Source organism: Diabrotica undecimpunctata, chromosome 1 (assembly GCF_040954645.1).
Source record: "Diabrotica undecimpunctata isolate CICGRU chromosome 1, icDiaUnde3, whole genome shotgun sequence".
Classification (NCBI taxonomy): domain Eukaryota; kingdom Metazoa; phylum Arthropoda; class Insecta; order Coleoptera; family Chrysomelidae; genus Diabrotica; species Diabrotica undecimpunctata.
The window spans coordinates 155,043,698-155,056,282 of record NC_092803.1 but is presented as its reverse complement, the minus strand read 5'-3'; the positions used below and the strand labels follow the sequence as shown (position 1 = coordinate 155,056,282).

General features: G+C 31.4%; 1 protein-coding gene across 2 annotated transcripts in view; it reads right to left on the bottom strand.

The window, feature by feature from the left end:
* LOC140432405 (calcitonin receptor-like) overlaps positions 1–12,585 on the bottom strand; it is a 465,986-nt gene that overhangs the window by 169,299 nt on the left and 284,102 nt on the right. For both annotated transcript variants that reach the window (XM_072520283.1, XM_072520282.1), the window contains exon 4: positions 6,469–6,560. In XM_072520283.1, the coding sequence (XP_072376384.1) occupies positions 6,469–6,560 (92 nt within the window). The remainder of the gene's footprint in view (positions 1–6,468; positions 6,561–12,585) is intronic.

The window sequence follows — 12,585 nt, the reverse complement described above, 5'->3', positions numbered from 1 at the left end:
TATTTATCCTTTATAAAACATAGATATCCTTTATAAGACAAGTTTTAATTATCTTTTATTACACGTAGGTACAGGTTAATTAACTTATACTCCAGAGTTCGATATTTCAGATGTTTAAAAAGATACAGAAAAGTGGTAATGGAGGTACACAAAATTTGTACGTATATATACCTACTGAACTAAACACAAAATCAAAATAAATAATAACAAAGTCAACTTTATTTATATCGAATGAGCTAGCTGGCCATCGAATATGAGTGTAGTGAGGGCACACAATATTGCACAACATTTAAAATGACATTTTTGTAATATTTACACATAAAATTATCTTGGTATTGTTTATAATAATGATAACATTGTATATTTTAATAATGATAACATGATTTAACAAAGAAAAATATGTTATTTTGGAAGATGTTAAATTGATTTCCTCCGAAACAGTTCTTATTGCAAATTGCATAGCAGGCTGAGGATAGTTTCTTACTTAACAAATCGATATGAAAAAACCATTTAAGGTTTCATGACTAATAATTAATAAAAATAAAGATTTAGACTTACGTCGTTGACCTAGAAGTAGTAAGAAGCTGCTCAACATACTTTTTGGACTCTCTGTGTTCGCCTCCTTGTACGCGTTTCTTTTGGTTGGTTAAAAGGGTAGCCGATGTTGATTTAGACAAATAAAGACTAGGTATTGCCTCAGGTTTGAGTTTTAGACCCTTTTTAGAAACGTAATTTAAAAGTTCCTGTTGTAGATTTCTTTGGTAACCTTCAGTTTTAAAATGTGTATAACAAATTCTTGCAGTATTACAATTAAAATTATCCTATCTACAACAAGATATAATCCACAGTTTTCTGGTCACGCTATCTTTAGGAAATGTATGAAACTTAAAGATTTTATCTTCATTGTCACTATTGCAACAAGCAATTGCACAGCGTACTTTGAAAAAGGTACAAAACCAGATATACAATGGCAAATAAAAACTTTCAGTTTTACAAAAAAATACTATACAGTATAAATAAATAGGTAGTAACTAAACACCATTTGTATAAAGACACATATATAAGCATATATCTAAATTATTTTTCTATTATAAAATAGATGACTCAGTCAGTATTGAGATACTTTAAAATAAATTTATTATCTCATAACTTGCAATTTGCAATAGTCACCATTAATAACCGATAATATTGTTGAACTTTTGTTTTTATACAAGCTTTCTGTCTTGCCGGTGTAAAGTCGTCTGAAGTCGATATTTATTGTGTTTTGCGTTTGAACTAATTTGTGTCTTATTTTCATATTATTATATTGTTTGATAAGTAAATTTTGCATATAATAATCGGTAGGTTATAGTAATGTGTATATTTTTTATTTTACTAAATTTCATTATAACTCATCTAAAATACCATATTGAATTGTAAAACAGATTTTTCTCTATTGTACTCTATTTTGTTTTTATTTCAGTAAAACTGCTTGGAAGTGAGTGACAGTGAATCAGAATAAGCAAATCTACTACTATTTACCTATTCACAGTATTTCCTCTGCAGAAAATTTTTAAATTTCAAGGGATTTGCATACAAAAAGAGTACTTATATTATTAGTATATGTATGAAAACAAAAATAAATATTTCGCCTGAATCTCTAGGAGAAGTAAAGGTTTTACGCTACTGAAAATATATTTTTTATTCAATTATAACCAAAACAAAACATTAAAAAAAAAATTAGATCACTTTTTAACCATAATTTCAAAATTAATGTGTACGTTAAGCTGTAATAATGGGTTCGAGGTGGTTCAGGCGATCTTAACTACGTCACACTCCTGGACCAGCTGTCAAATGTCATGCGCAATATCATACCTTGTGTATTCATTGTACCATGAGACATACCCAAGGCCTACAAGAACTCTTATAGCCTTACGTTGCAAACCAAAGACTATCGGTGTTCCTGCCGAATGCCCCAGACCAAGATGCATATGTCATATTGATGCGAGTGAAAAATGACATAAGCTCTTCGTAAGAGCTGTGTGAAACGCCCGATGCTAAATTTCTGAGCACATATAAGTTCTTTGATAGGTTTTTACTCAGATACTCAACATTTTTATCCCATTGAAGCTTGGGGTCCAGGTGTACTCTTTGGTGTCTAACAGTGCAAAACTGGAACCCATAAGGGACTCCTTAAGTGTGTAAAGTGCGAGGGAGACCGTGGTGGTATCGGTAAAGAGTGTTTATGTAGCGTTTGATTTAATACTTGTAAGGTCATTATTATATATTTGAAATAGTATGGGTCCAAGAACTCCTAAGAAATAATTGTTACATTCGAAAAAACTTGTGATTCGCAAAGCCATGGCCTTTTCTACTATTTTAGAGACGACTGGAAGCAATGCGATAGGCCTATACCTGTTATTGTTTGTTTGGGTTTATATGACTGCGGACACTGAATGTATTCGCCATTCTCACAATTTTTAGTCACATATTCATTATTCATTATTTCGTATACAATCTTATGCTAAATCTAATACTAGTATTGATCTCTAATCTATGATATTCTTTTTTTTGGAAATTTGTTTTTAGTTTTTTTTTCTATTATATGCTTTTTATTAGGCTTCTCGGGGACGTTCTTCTTCTTCTTCTTCCAATGGCGCTACAACCATTTGTGAGTCTTGGCCCGCTTAACAATGTTCTTCCATTCTGCCCTGTCGGATACTTTCCTTCGCCACTGTCTGATGTTCATGGTTTTAAGATCCCTCTCTAAGTCGTCTCAGGGACGGTAATTTCCCCTTTTTTAAGAATGGGTGTTCTAATAGTACTTTTTACAACTGAGGGAAATGTATTCTCTTTAAAGCATCGATTTATTAAGTGTATAAGAGGGCTTGTGATAACATTCTTTCATTTCTTATTACCTTAATAATACCAACATTAATACCATATATATATATATATATATATATATATATATATATATATATATATATATATATATATATATATAAATATATATATATATATATATATATATATATATATAAATATATATATATATATATATATATATATATATATATATATATATATATATATATATATATATATATATATAAATACGTTCAAATTATCGGGTAAAGTGGTCTGTAATAAAAATCTTTCTTTTTTCTAAATTACTCAATATTTCGCCATTTATTTAAAAGCTTCCTCAGGAGTAAACTAAAAACAATTTGAACATTTCAAAAAATGGAGTACAAATACATTTTAAAACACTCACAGAATTTAAAAGATTTCGCAAATAAAAACTGACATTGAAGTATTTGAAATATTGAATGTCAAGATTAAATTGTCTTAAGCACGTTCGTTACAGCTATACGATAAAAAATTAAAATTATTTCAAATGTAAAAATAAAAATAACAATAAAAGAAAAGTTAGAAGATTAATATTTATTTGATGAATTATTAAGGTTAGTTGTTATTAAGATGAATGTGGGCTATTTTTAATATTTATAAATTGTGTTCAATATGTTACAATATATGTTACTTAACTGTCCAGTGTCCGTTTTATAATTTAAAGTGTTTTTATTTTTGTTAATGTAATACATTTCAAGAAATAATCTACTTTTGTAGTTATCAGTCTGTGCCAAAATGTGAGCTTTGTTATAGTCTAGCATATGACCAGTGTTTTCATAGTGCTCAACCACTGCGCAAGTATTTTTTCTCAAGCGGCAATCACTTTTATGTTGTGTGATGCGTTGTTTTAGCCATTGTGATGTTTGACCAATATAGCTATTTTGACATCCTAAACACGGTATTTCATAAACGACATTACTTTTATATAAGGTTGGTACTGGGTCTTTGATTTTTGAAAATAGTTGTTTGCTGTTCATGGTATTATATTTAGCTATACTAATATTAGTAACATTTTTGAATATGGATATGACAGAATGAGTTAGACCATTAATAAAGGGAAGTTTTTTATATTTGATTGATTTGTCATTAGAATCATGGACGGGACCGTCATAGAAATTAGTGCTGTAAATCAGTTTTTTTAAAATTTGTTTAGGATATCCGTTGTTACGAAAAATTTTGTATATTATGCTCAGATTTTTTTGTAAAAAGTTGTCATCAGCAATGGACATTATCCTGTTTTTCATACCTAGTACGGTATTATATTTTTGACGGGTGGTATGGTTTGAATAGTAATTTATATACCTGCCTGATGCTGTCGGCTTTTGGTACCAAGATAATATATACTGATAACTACAAAAGTAGATTATTTCTTGAAATGTATTACATTAACAAAAATAAAAACACTTTAAATTATAAAACGGACACTGGACAGTTAAGTAACATATATTGTAACATATTGAACAAAATTTATAAATATTAAAAATAGCCCACATTCATCTTAATATCAACTAACCTTAATAATTCATCAAATAAATATTATTCTTCTAACTTTTCTTTTATTGTTATTTTTATTTTTACATTTGAAATAATTTTAATTTTTTATCGTATAGCTGTAACGAACGTGCTTAAGACAATTTAATCTTGACATTCAATATTTCAAATACTTCAATGTCAGTTTTTATTTGCGAAATCTTTTAAATTCTGTGAGTGTTTTAAAATGTATTTGTACGCCATTTTTTGTAATGTTCAAATTGTTTTAGTTTACTCCTGAGGAAGCTTTTAAATAAATGGCGAAATATTGAGTAATTTAGAAAAAAGAAAGATTTTTATTACAGACCACTTTACCCGATAATTTGAACGTATTTATAAATTATTTTTTGGTCGAAATAATCACTTATAATATATATATATATATATATATATATATATATATATATATATATATATATATATATATATATATATATATATAATTGGTAATAAGGTAATAAGTATATTTTTTTACATGTCCACTTTACAGCGGTTATTAAAAAGCTTGTGGTATCTCCACCGAATTTTGGTATTTCAGGAAAAAATATTTGTAATTCCTTTTTGTGAAAAGATATTAGATGCTTCCTTAAACCTGACGTGTTCCTGTTTTTCATTTTCATTTCAACCTTTCTATGTAGGCACAATTTACACAAAGCAATTTGGGATGCATGAATTATTTCGAAAAACTCATCAAATTTGCTTTTATGTTTCTCAGATCTATAATTCCAACGCTCACTACTCCGACTAGAACTATTTGAATCTTTGTCCCTCATGTCAAATTGTAAACTTGTCACTCTGGAAACAACAAGGATTAGATGAAAAACAATTCTTATTACATTAGACTCAAAGGAAAGCTCAATTGGGAATGAAGTTTAGTGATGTCGAAAAAGTAACTACTACTATAATAGTTACTTTATCTCCGTTACTATCCCATATCCTAAAACAAACCAAGAATTATATATCGTTACTTCGTTATTCTAATTATTTCGGTATTTGGTTTACACGGTAGGCGACATTATGTGTTATTAATTTGTCTCGATACTTTTGAATATTAGCCGCGCTCTTTCAGCAAATTTTGTTTAACCGAATGATCTCATCGCACACTCAGCAGAAACAATGTTAGGCCGATAATATTTGTTTATTTAGATTCCTTCTAACTAAATTATAATGGGAAAAAATTGAATTATTAAGTGGGTGTCCGTAACAATAAGTGCTATATTTTTTATTAGCTAAGGTGCCATATTTTTAAAAAAATTCGATACAATATTACTGTCGGCGTCGCAATGCAAGAAGATTATTTTATGATTAGAGGGCAGCTATTCTAAAAATCTGGACAATTAATTTCAGAGCGAAAAAGTCGTCTGCTGGAAAAGAATGTATAAAATATTTTATTTTTACATTGTAATTATGACCTCTGAGCACGTGTCAAATGTGTTTTTTTAATTAATATTTTGATTCGGTATGTATGCTTATGGTCTTGTTCGTAATACGCACAGTTTTTCCAGTTTTTCTAATTTTTATTACATATTTTTGTACGTCTTATAGAGTCTTTAAGCACATACCCGAACTACTATACTCGCAAAACGACACTCAGTCCTAACTGCAAGACGCAAGAGTCTCGCAGGCTTAGTCTTGTTCTTGCTTAAATCTTGCACGGTCAGTCTTGGTCTTGGTCTTGCTAAAATTAGGCGGTCTTGGTCTTGGTCTTGGTCTTGCGGAAACGCAAGAACAAGAACAAGACCTCCTGTTGACCAATTTTGGGCAACACTACAGGGAAGAGTTTGTTTCTTTATGTGAAATCCTATAACATTAACCTTGTGTTGTGATATTATTACAATTAACCATGATTGTCATGTAAATCAAAGGTTTCTACACTTATTTTTGTAGCTAGTTTTAGCTACTTTTATTCGTTTAACTAATGATGGTCCGACTGGACCGAAAACGTTTTGAAAAATTGTAATCCTTTTGAATAAATTTTAAATATAATTTAAATAAAATATGCCATTATATACCAGAAGTTTTTACTTATAGATAAATGATTCTTACCTGAACGTCAGAAATATAAATAAGGAAATAATTAGAGCTGCCAAAGAGATTGCGTATCCAATGACTGTGAGCTTGTTGATAAACGTAAGAAACTGAAAAAAAAAGAAATGTGTAAATAATATGAAATTATTTATACTTTTAAACAGTCGGCATTATATTTTTATATTTTATATTTTCACCTTATGAAAATAAACTTCGTACAGTACTGCCGTCATAAGCAAGAAGGCAGTATCCTTACAAAAATGTAAGTTTCGAGATAATACAAAGTTTAATAAACAGTGCTGAGTCACTATGAAAATATTAATGGATTCCGGAATTGTTTAACTGTGTTGTAGTTCTTTTGCATATCATTGAATAAGTTTATTTTTTATAAAATACTTTTAAAAATGTTAATGAAAATGGCGGATACCGTTTTTAAGCAAGGTATATTATTAAAACTGGTAAGAATGATTTACATAAAAAAGCAGCAACTCCAATTAGTTTGAGGTTACTGCTTATTAGTGTGATATTTCTATAACGGAAAGCACGGTAACGACAAAAATCATTTCGTTTTATTAACTTTATTATTTAAGATTATACAATTATTAAGCTTAATTCTACATTTTGTTAAAAAACAAATAACTAGTCAAAACGGATTATTAATTATTAAAAAACACAAAATTCACTTATTAAAATCATCAAATTCGGATCTTAAATCGGCTGCTGCATCATTGTCGGGAAGGATCTGCCAAAATTTTCTTCGATTTTCAGGTATTAATATAACCAAATTTTGCAAAATCGCTAGCTTTCTTTCTTCTGTAACTTCTCTTGGTTTTGAAATGCTGACAGGTTCTTTGAAGCCAGACTTAGTTACTTTTAATTAAAAAAAAATAATTCTTTCATTTCATTGGAAACAAACTTGTTTTATAAAATAAATTAAAGATACCTCGCTTAGCAACCACTGCAACTATGTCTTTCAACTAGGGTTGAGATGTTGTATGGTTTATATTGTTAACTGATGAGTTGTCAGGCCAAAGAAAAAAAATCCTCCAGCTTCATTTCTTTGATCTCAACCTTTACAGAATTAGCTGAATAAATGCAAGACACAAAACCAGCAAAGTCATACACCTTTTACATTCGCTGCAAACACTGTTCCACCTGATGGTGAAAACTGTCAGCTGACATAAAGAAATAACCTGGTTTAAATATCTAAAGGTAATTTTCTATGGTGCAATTATATTAGAATTGATAACGAATATTAACAGGTCCATTGTCCAGGTTTTAGAGTGGAAATTGCTCATAAGTCCAGTTATGTTTTTGTAAAAATTAAAATCTTCTGGCTATAAATAAAAGCTATAAATACAGATATTTGTTTTAAAGCATACCACATACATACTCGTGAGTCCACAGACCATATGTGGTATGTGCGTACTTTTCTCATTTTATCCATTTTTTCCCTGTATCAAATATGAAATGACAGAAACAACTCATCAGTTACGATAAACAGTTCTTCTTAATGTTCTAAGACAACAAAATGCGTGAAATTAGCTACTAGATTGACAAATGAAGTTTTGGCATTAGTCGAAAATCAAAACAAAACAGACGTATTTGTATTTTTTGTACTTTTGTAAATTGAAATTGTTGCAGCAGTATGAGTAAGAGACAAGGCAATATGGAAGAAGAGTTGCGGAGAGTACTAGAAGAGAGTGATAACGAATAATATAGTCAGTCAAATTCGTCGAATAAAGAAAATGTAACCGACGACGGTAGTGATTTTGACGATGATGACAGTGTAGCAGATCCCGATTTTATTCATGAAGATTTGTCACCTGACCGTTCAAGTCTACGAGATAATCAGGTAATGAATGAAAACATGAACGTTCAGCATGCGATTGAACAACGTATGGATGATTCCGATTCTGATGACAACAGAGATATTGAAGTAAATACAGCTCTAAGAACTGGCATATTACCAACTAGAGAGCGTCAAATGAAAGAACATAATGAGAAAAATGGATGGAATTACGACATTCAGCAGTTACATAGTCAAATTTTTAGTAACTCAGAAAATTATATGTATACTGAAAACATTCCAGAAAATGCAGATGTGTTTGCAATATTTCGCCTTTTAGTTGATGATGATTTCTTTGAGTTGGTGATAGAACAAACCAACCTATACGCTGAACAACTTATTGCAAATAATTCTAGAGGTCGGTTGAATCACTGGAAACCGGTAAATAAGGAAGACATGGAAAAGTTTTTGGCCATTTACTTGCTGACTGGTATAATCAGATTCCCTACATTAGAATGCTACCAATAATCGCTTGTACAAAATCCAACCAGTGTAATGAGAAACTGCAGAAAGTTTCTTTCGCCAAAAGATTGCGTTGTTGTGAATCCATGGTTCCCTTTCAGGGGCGCCTGCTGATTCGTCAGTATAATCCAAACAAAACTTACAAGTATGGATTAAATATTTACAAAGCCACAACTGATAATGGATATGTTTGAAAATATAAAGTTTATTCTGACCAAGATCCTCAAATCTTAAATATTGATAAACCTGGAAGCGTAATTGTCGAGTTTTGTGAAGAACTTTTAGACCAGGGGAAAATTATTGTTGCAGATAATTGGTATACCAGTATTTCATTAGCTGAATACTTGCTTCAATGCAAAACTGATCTTTGTGGGACATTGAGAAAAATCGTAAAAAACCTTTATTGGCCAAAAACAAGAAACTGAAGCGAGGAGAGCAAATTGCGGCACAAGAAATAAGGTGACGATCCTTAAATGGAAGGACAAGAGGGACGTCTTTATGATATCTACTTGTCACGCAGATGAATAAACGATGAGTTCAGGTCGAAATCCGCGTTCAAAGCCTAATATGATATTGTAATACAATAATCGAAAAAAAGGTATCGATCTTTCTGACAAATTGGCTAGGTACTATTCACCAATTCGCTGGTACAAAAAAGTTTCAGTTGATGTTCTGTTTGGCGTGGGTATCATAAATACAGTTTATTTGTTCAATAAATTAAACCAGCAAAATAATTGTACAATATTGCAGGCCCAAATGAGTATTGTGAAAAATCTTTTGGGTATAAACGTTGTCCAGACACCTGTCATACCTACGCCGTCCATGTCACAAGTACAGCATTTTCTTAAACCGGTGGATAGAAAAGATGGAAAAATTACTAGACGTAGGTGTGCCGGATGCTATAATGAATTTCATCAAAAAAGGGAAACATCAGTAGCTGCCACTAATGAAGCTAAACGAGTTTCACAAATATGCAACATCTGTAAAATATACCAAACCGTATTGTCTACAATGTTTCCAAAAAGTACATTGAACATGTAACTTGTTTTTCGATACTTTTTCTTTTTCAATAAATATTTACTTTTCATTATATTGTATATTATTTTATCTTATATATCCATTATTTAGTTTGCTAAAATTGAAAACGCAATAAAATAGAGGTGTTTAGTTTCGATACTACATTTTATACCAATTACGATAAAATTACACACTTTTCCTCTTTGTCCAACACTATTTATAATATATGGGATATGGTCTGTCCACATCTAATAAAGGATATTCCCCCCACGTACACTTTTATAAACAACTTGAAAATTGTATCGACACCCAGACACAATAGGGTCTGTGAACTGGTAGTGCTTTTAGTCCACAGACTACTTACTTTATGGACTAGAATCTTCGATACAACCGAAACATCACTTAAAATATTGGAAGTTGTTAAGATGAAGAGATGCAGAAGAGTGTTGAAAATCACATGGTTCGATTCTTTATCAGTTTTTGTGAAATTTAGAAAAATATTTTTTTAGTTTAGAGATTGGTACTTCAATTTTATTATAATTTACACTGATTATTTTAATGAAAATATATATTTAGTTTTGAAAATTGCCTATAATATTGTAATATCTGTGGCAAATTTATTGTGAAAAAATTTTACATACTTCTCAAATCTTTAATAATTAAATTTTGGATATTGCTTGTAAATATTTAACCTTGATTAATAACAACAATACATAACCTCAATCGTCAGTAGCATTTGAATGTTTTTTAATTAACAGCACAAAATGACAGAAGGATTAAAGTTATATGTGAAGTATCAATTTGCGGATTAACAATGGTATTTTCATTTTAATCGGTATTATTATTCGCTGTGAGATTTCAATGAGCGTTAAATTGATTATTTTGCGTTTTGTTTTTGTGTTTTGTGTTTCCGCCGACACGAAAAAATCAGATACGTCCGTCCGATAATAAAAATAAAATGTGACTTTATCCCTGACATAAGAAACTTGACGTTTATTTTATACAGGGTGATTAATTAGTGTGGTAAAGCTCAGTAGATCCGCTATAATAATAGATATAAGTAAAAGTTAATAAAAAAATGTAGACAACTTTAATTTTCATATTAAAAAATTAGTTAGTTACAGGATGTTCGATAACATAGTGGCGGACCAAACTCATGTTTTTTTTAAATAGAACAATCTGTATTTTATTTTATATTCGAAATTTTCTTCACTTCCTTCTTCTTCTTCTTCGGTGCCTTATTCGGTTCGGATGTTGGCGATCATCAAGGCTATCATGGTTTTGTTGAGTGCTCTGCGGAACAGCTCCGCGAAAATTATCCCAAACCATTGTCGGAGGTTTTTCAACCACGAGATACGAGATACCCGGTCCGCTCCTGCCAAATACTTTACCCTGCATAACGAGTTGATGAATGAATTCGATATTTTTCAAGCTTAGGTTGTTTCACTCAATTAAGCACTTCTTTTTCCTTTGTCATGGGCTGTAGGACCTCAACGTTAGTAACATGGTCCACACACGATATTTTTAGTATCCTCCTGTAGATCCACATCTCGAAGGCTTCAATCCGCTTTTCTGTGGCTTGCGTCAGTGTCCAGATTCAACTTCATATAGTAACACTGGAAGAATGTAGCACCTCACTATCCGCATCTTGGTTCCCAAACTGAGATTACTGCAGCACAGCAAGGATCTCAACTTGACCGTGTAGACCGTGCCATTTCAATTCTGGATCTAATCTCTTTAGAGTAGTCCCTTTGTGAGTTGAGGGTATTTTTGAGATAAGTGAATCTGTCGACTCTCTGGATCTCTTTGATACCTGCCGTTAGTGCCCCGGGATCTAAATTTGCACGGCTGACAACCATGAATTTAGTTTTCTTAATATTAAGGTCTAGTCCGTATGTTAGGCTCACAGTTCTTACTCGGTCTAGTAAGGCTTGTAGATTAGTTGGGCTGGTTGCTAGTAACACAGTGTCATCGGCGTAGCGGATATTATTGATTTATTACTGTTCACTCGGATTCCTATCTCTAGGTTTGTGAGGGCTTCAGTAAAAATTTCCTCAGAGTATATATTGAAAAGAGTCGTCGAGAGCACAAAACCTTGCCTTACTCCTCGCATGATCTTCACTTGGTCGATCAGCTAGTCTTCGACCTTGACTTGAGCACGCTGGTTCCAGTATAAATTTATGATGATCCGAATGTTCTTCTCATTCAATCCTACTTTTTGTAGGGCGGCGAACATCTTCTGGTGCTGACAACGGTAAAATGCCTTGGCGTATTCAATAAAACAAATATAGACATCATATAGATATCACAACTGACATCGCGGCATCTCTGAAATAGGACATGTAAGGTGAAAAGTGCTTCTTCACGTGTACCCATGGAATTGCGAAATCCAAATTGCATTTCACCGACATTTTCTTCGCATTTCTTGTAAATTCTGGCATGTATGATTTTAAGAAAAATCTTAAGTGCATGACCTATAAGGTTGATAGTTCGGAAATCTTTGCACGGTTTCGAAGATCGTTTTTTTGGTAGTGGTACAAATATTGACAATAGCCATTCCTCTGGGATATTAACTGAATTGTATATGCCGTCAAGTAGTTCAGTTAACTCCTTCGTGCTCACTTTACTCATCACCTTAATAAGTTCAACGAGTATTTCGTCTAGACCTGTGACCATACCATTCTTAGACTTAAGCTGCTTTCACCTCGCTTTCTAGTATTGACGGCCCTGTCATGTAATTTATTTCTGGAAAGTTATCTTGGTAATCCCAGAAAAAGTCTTCAATGTACATTTTTCAGGTCACCAAC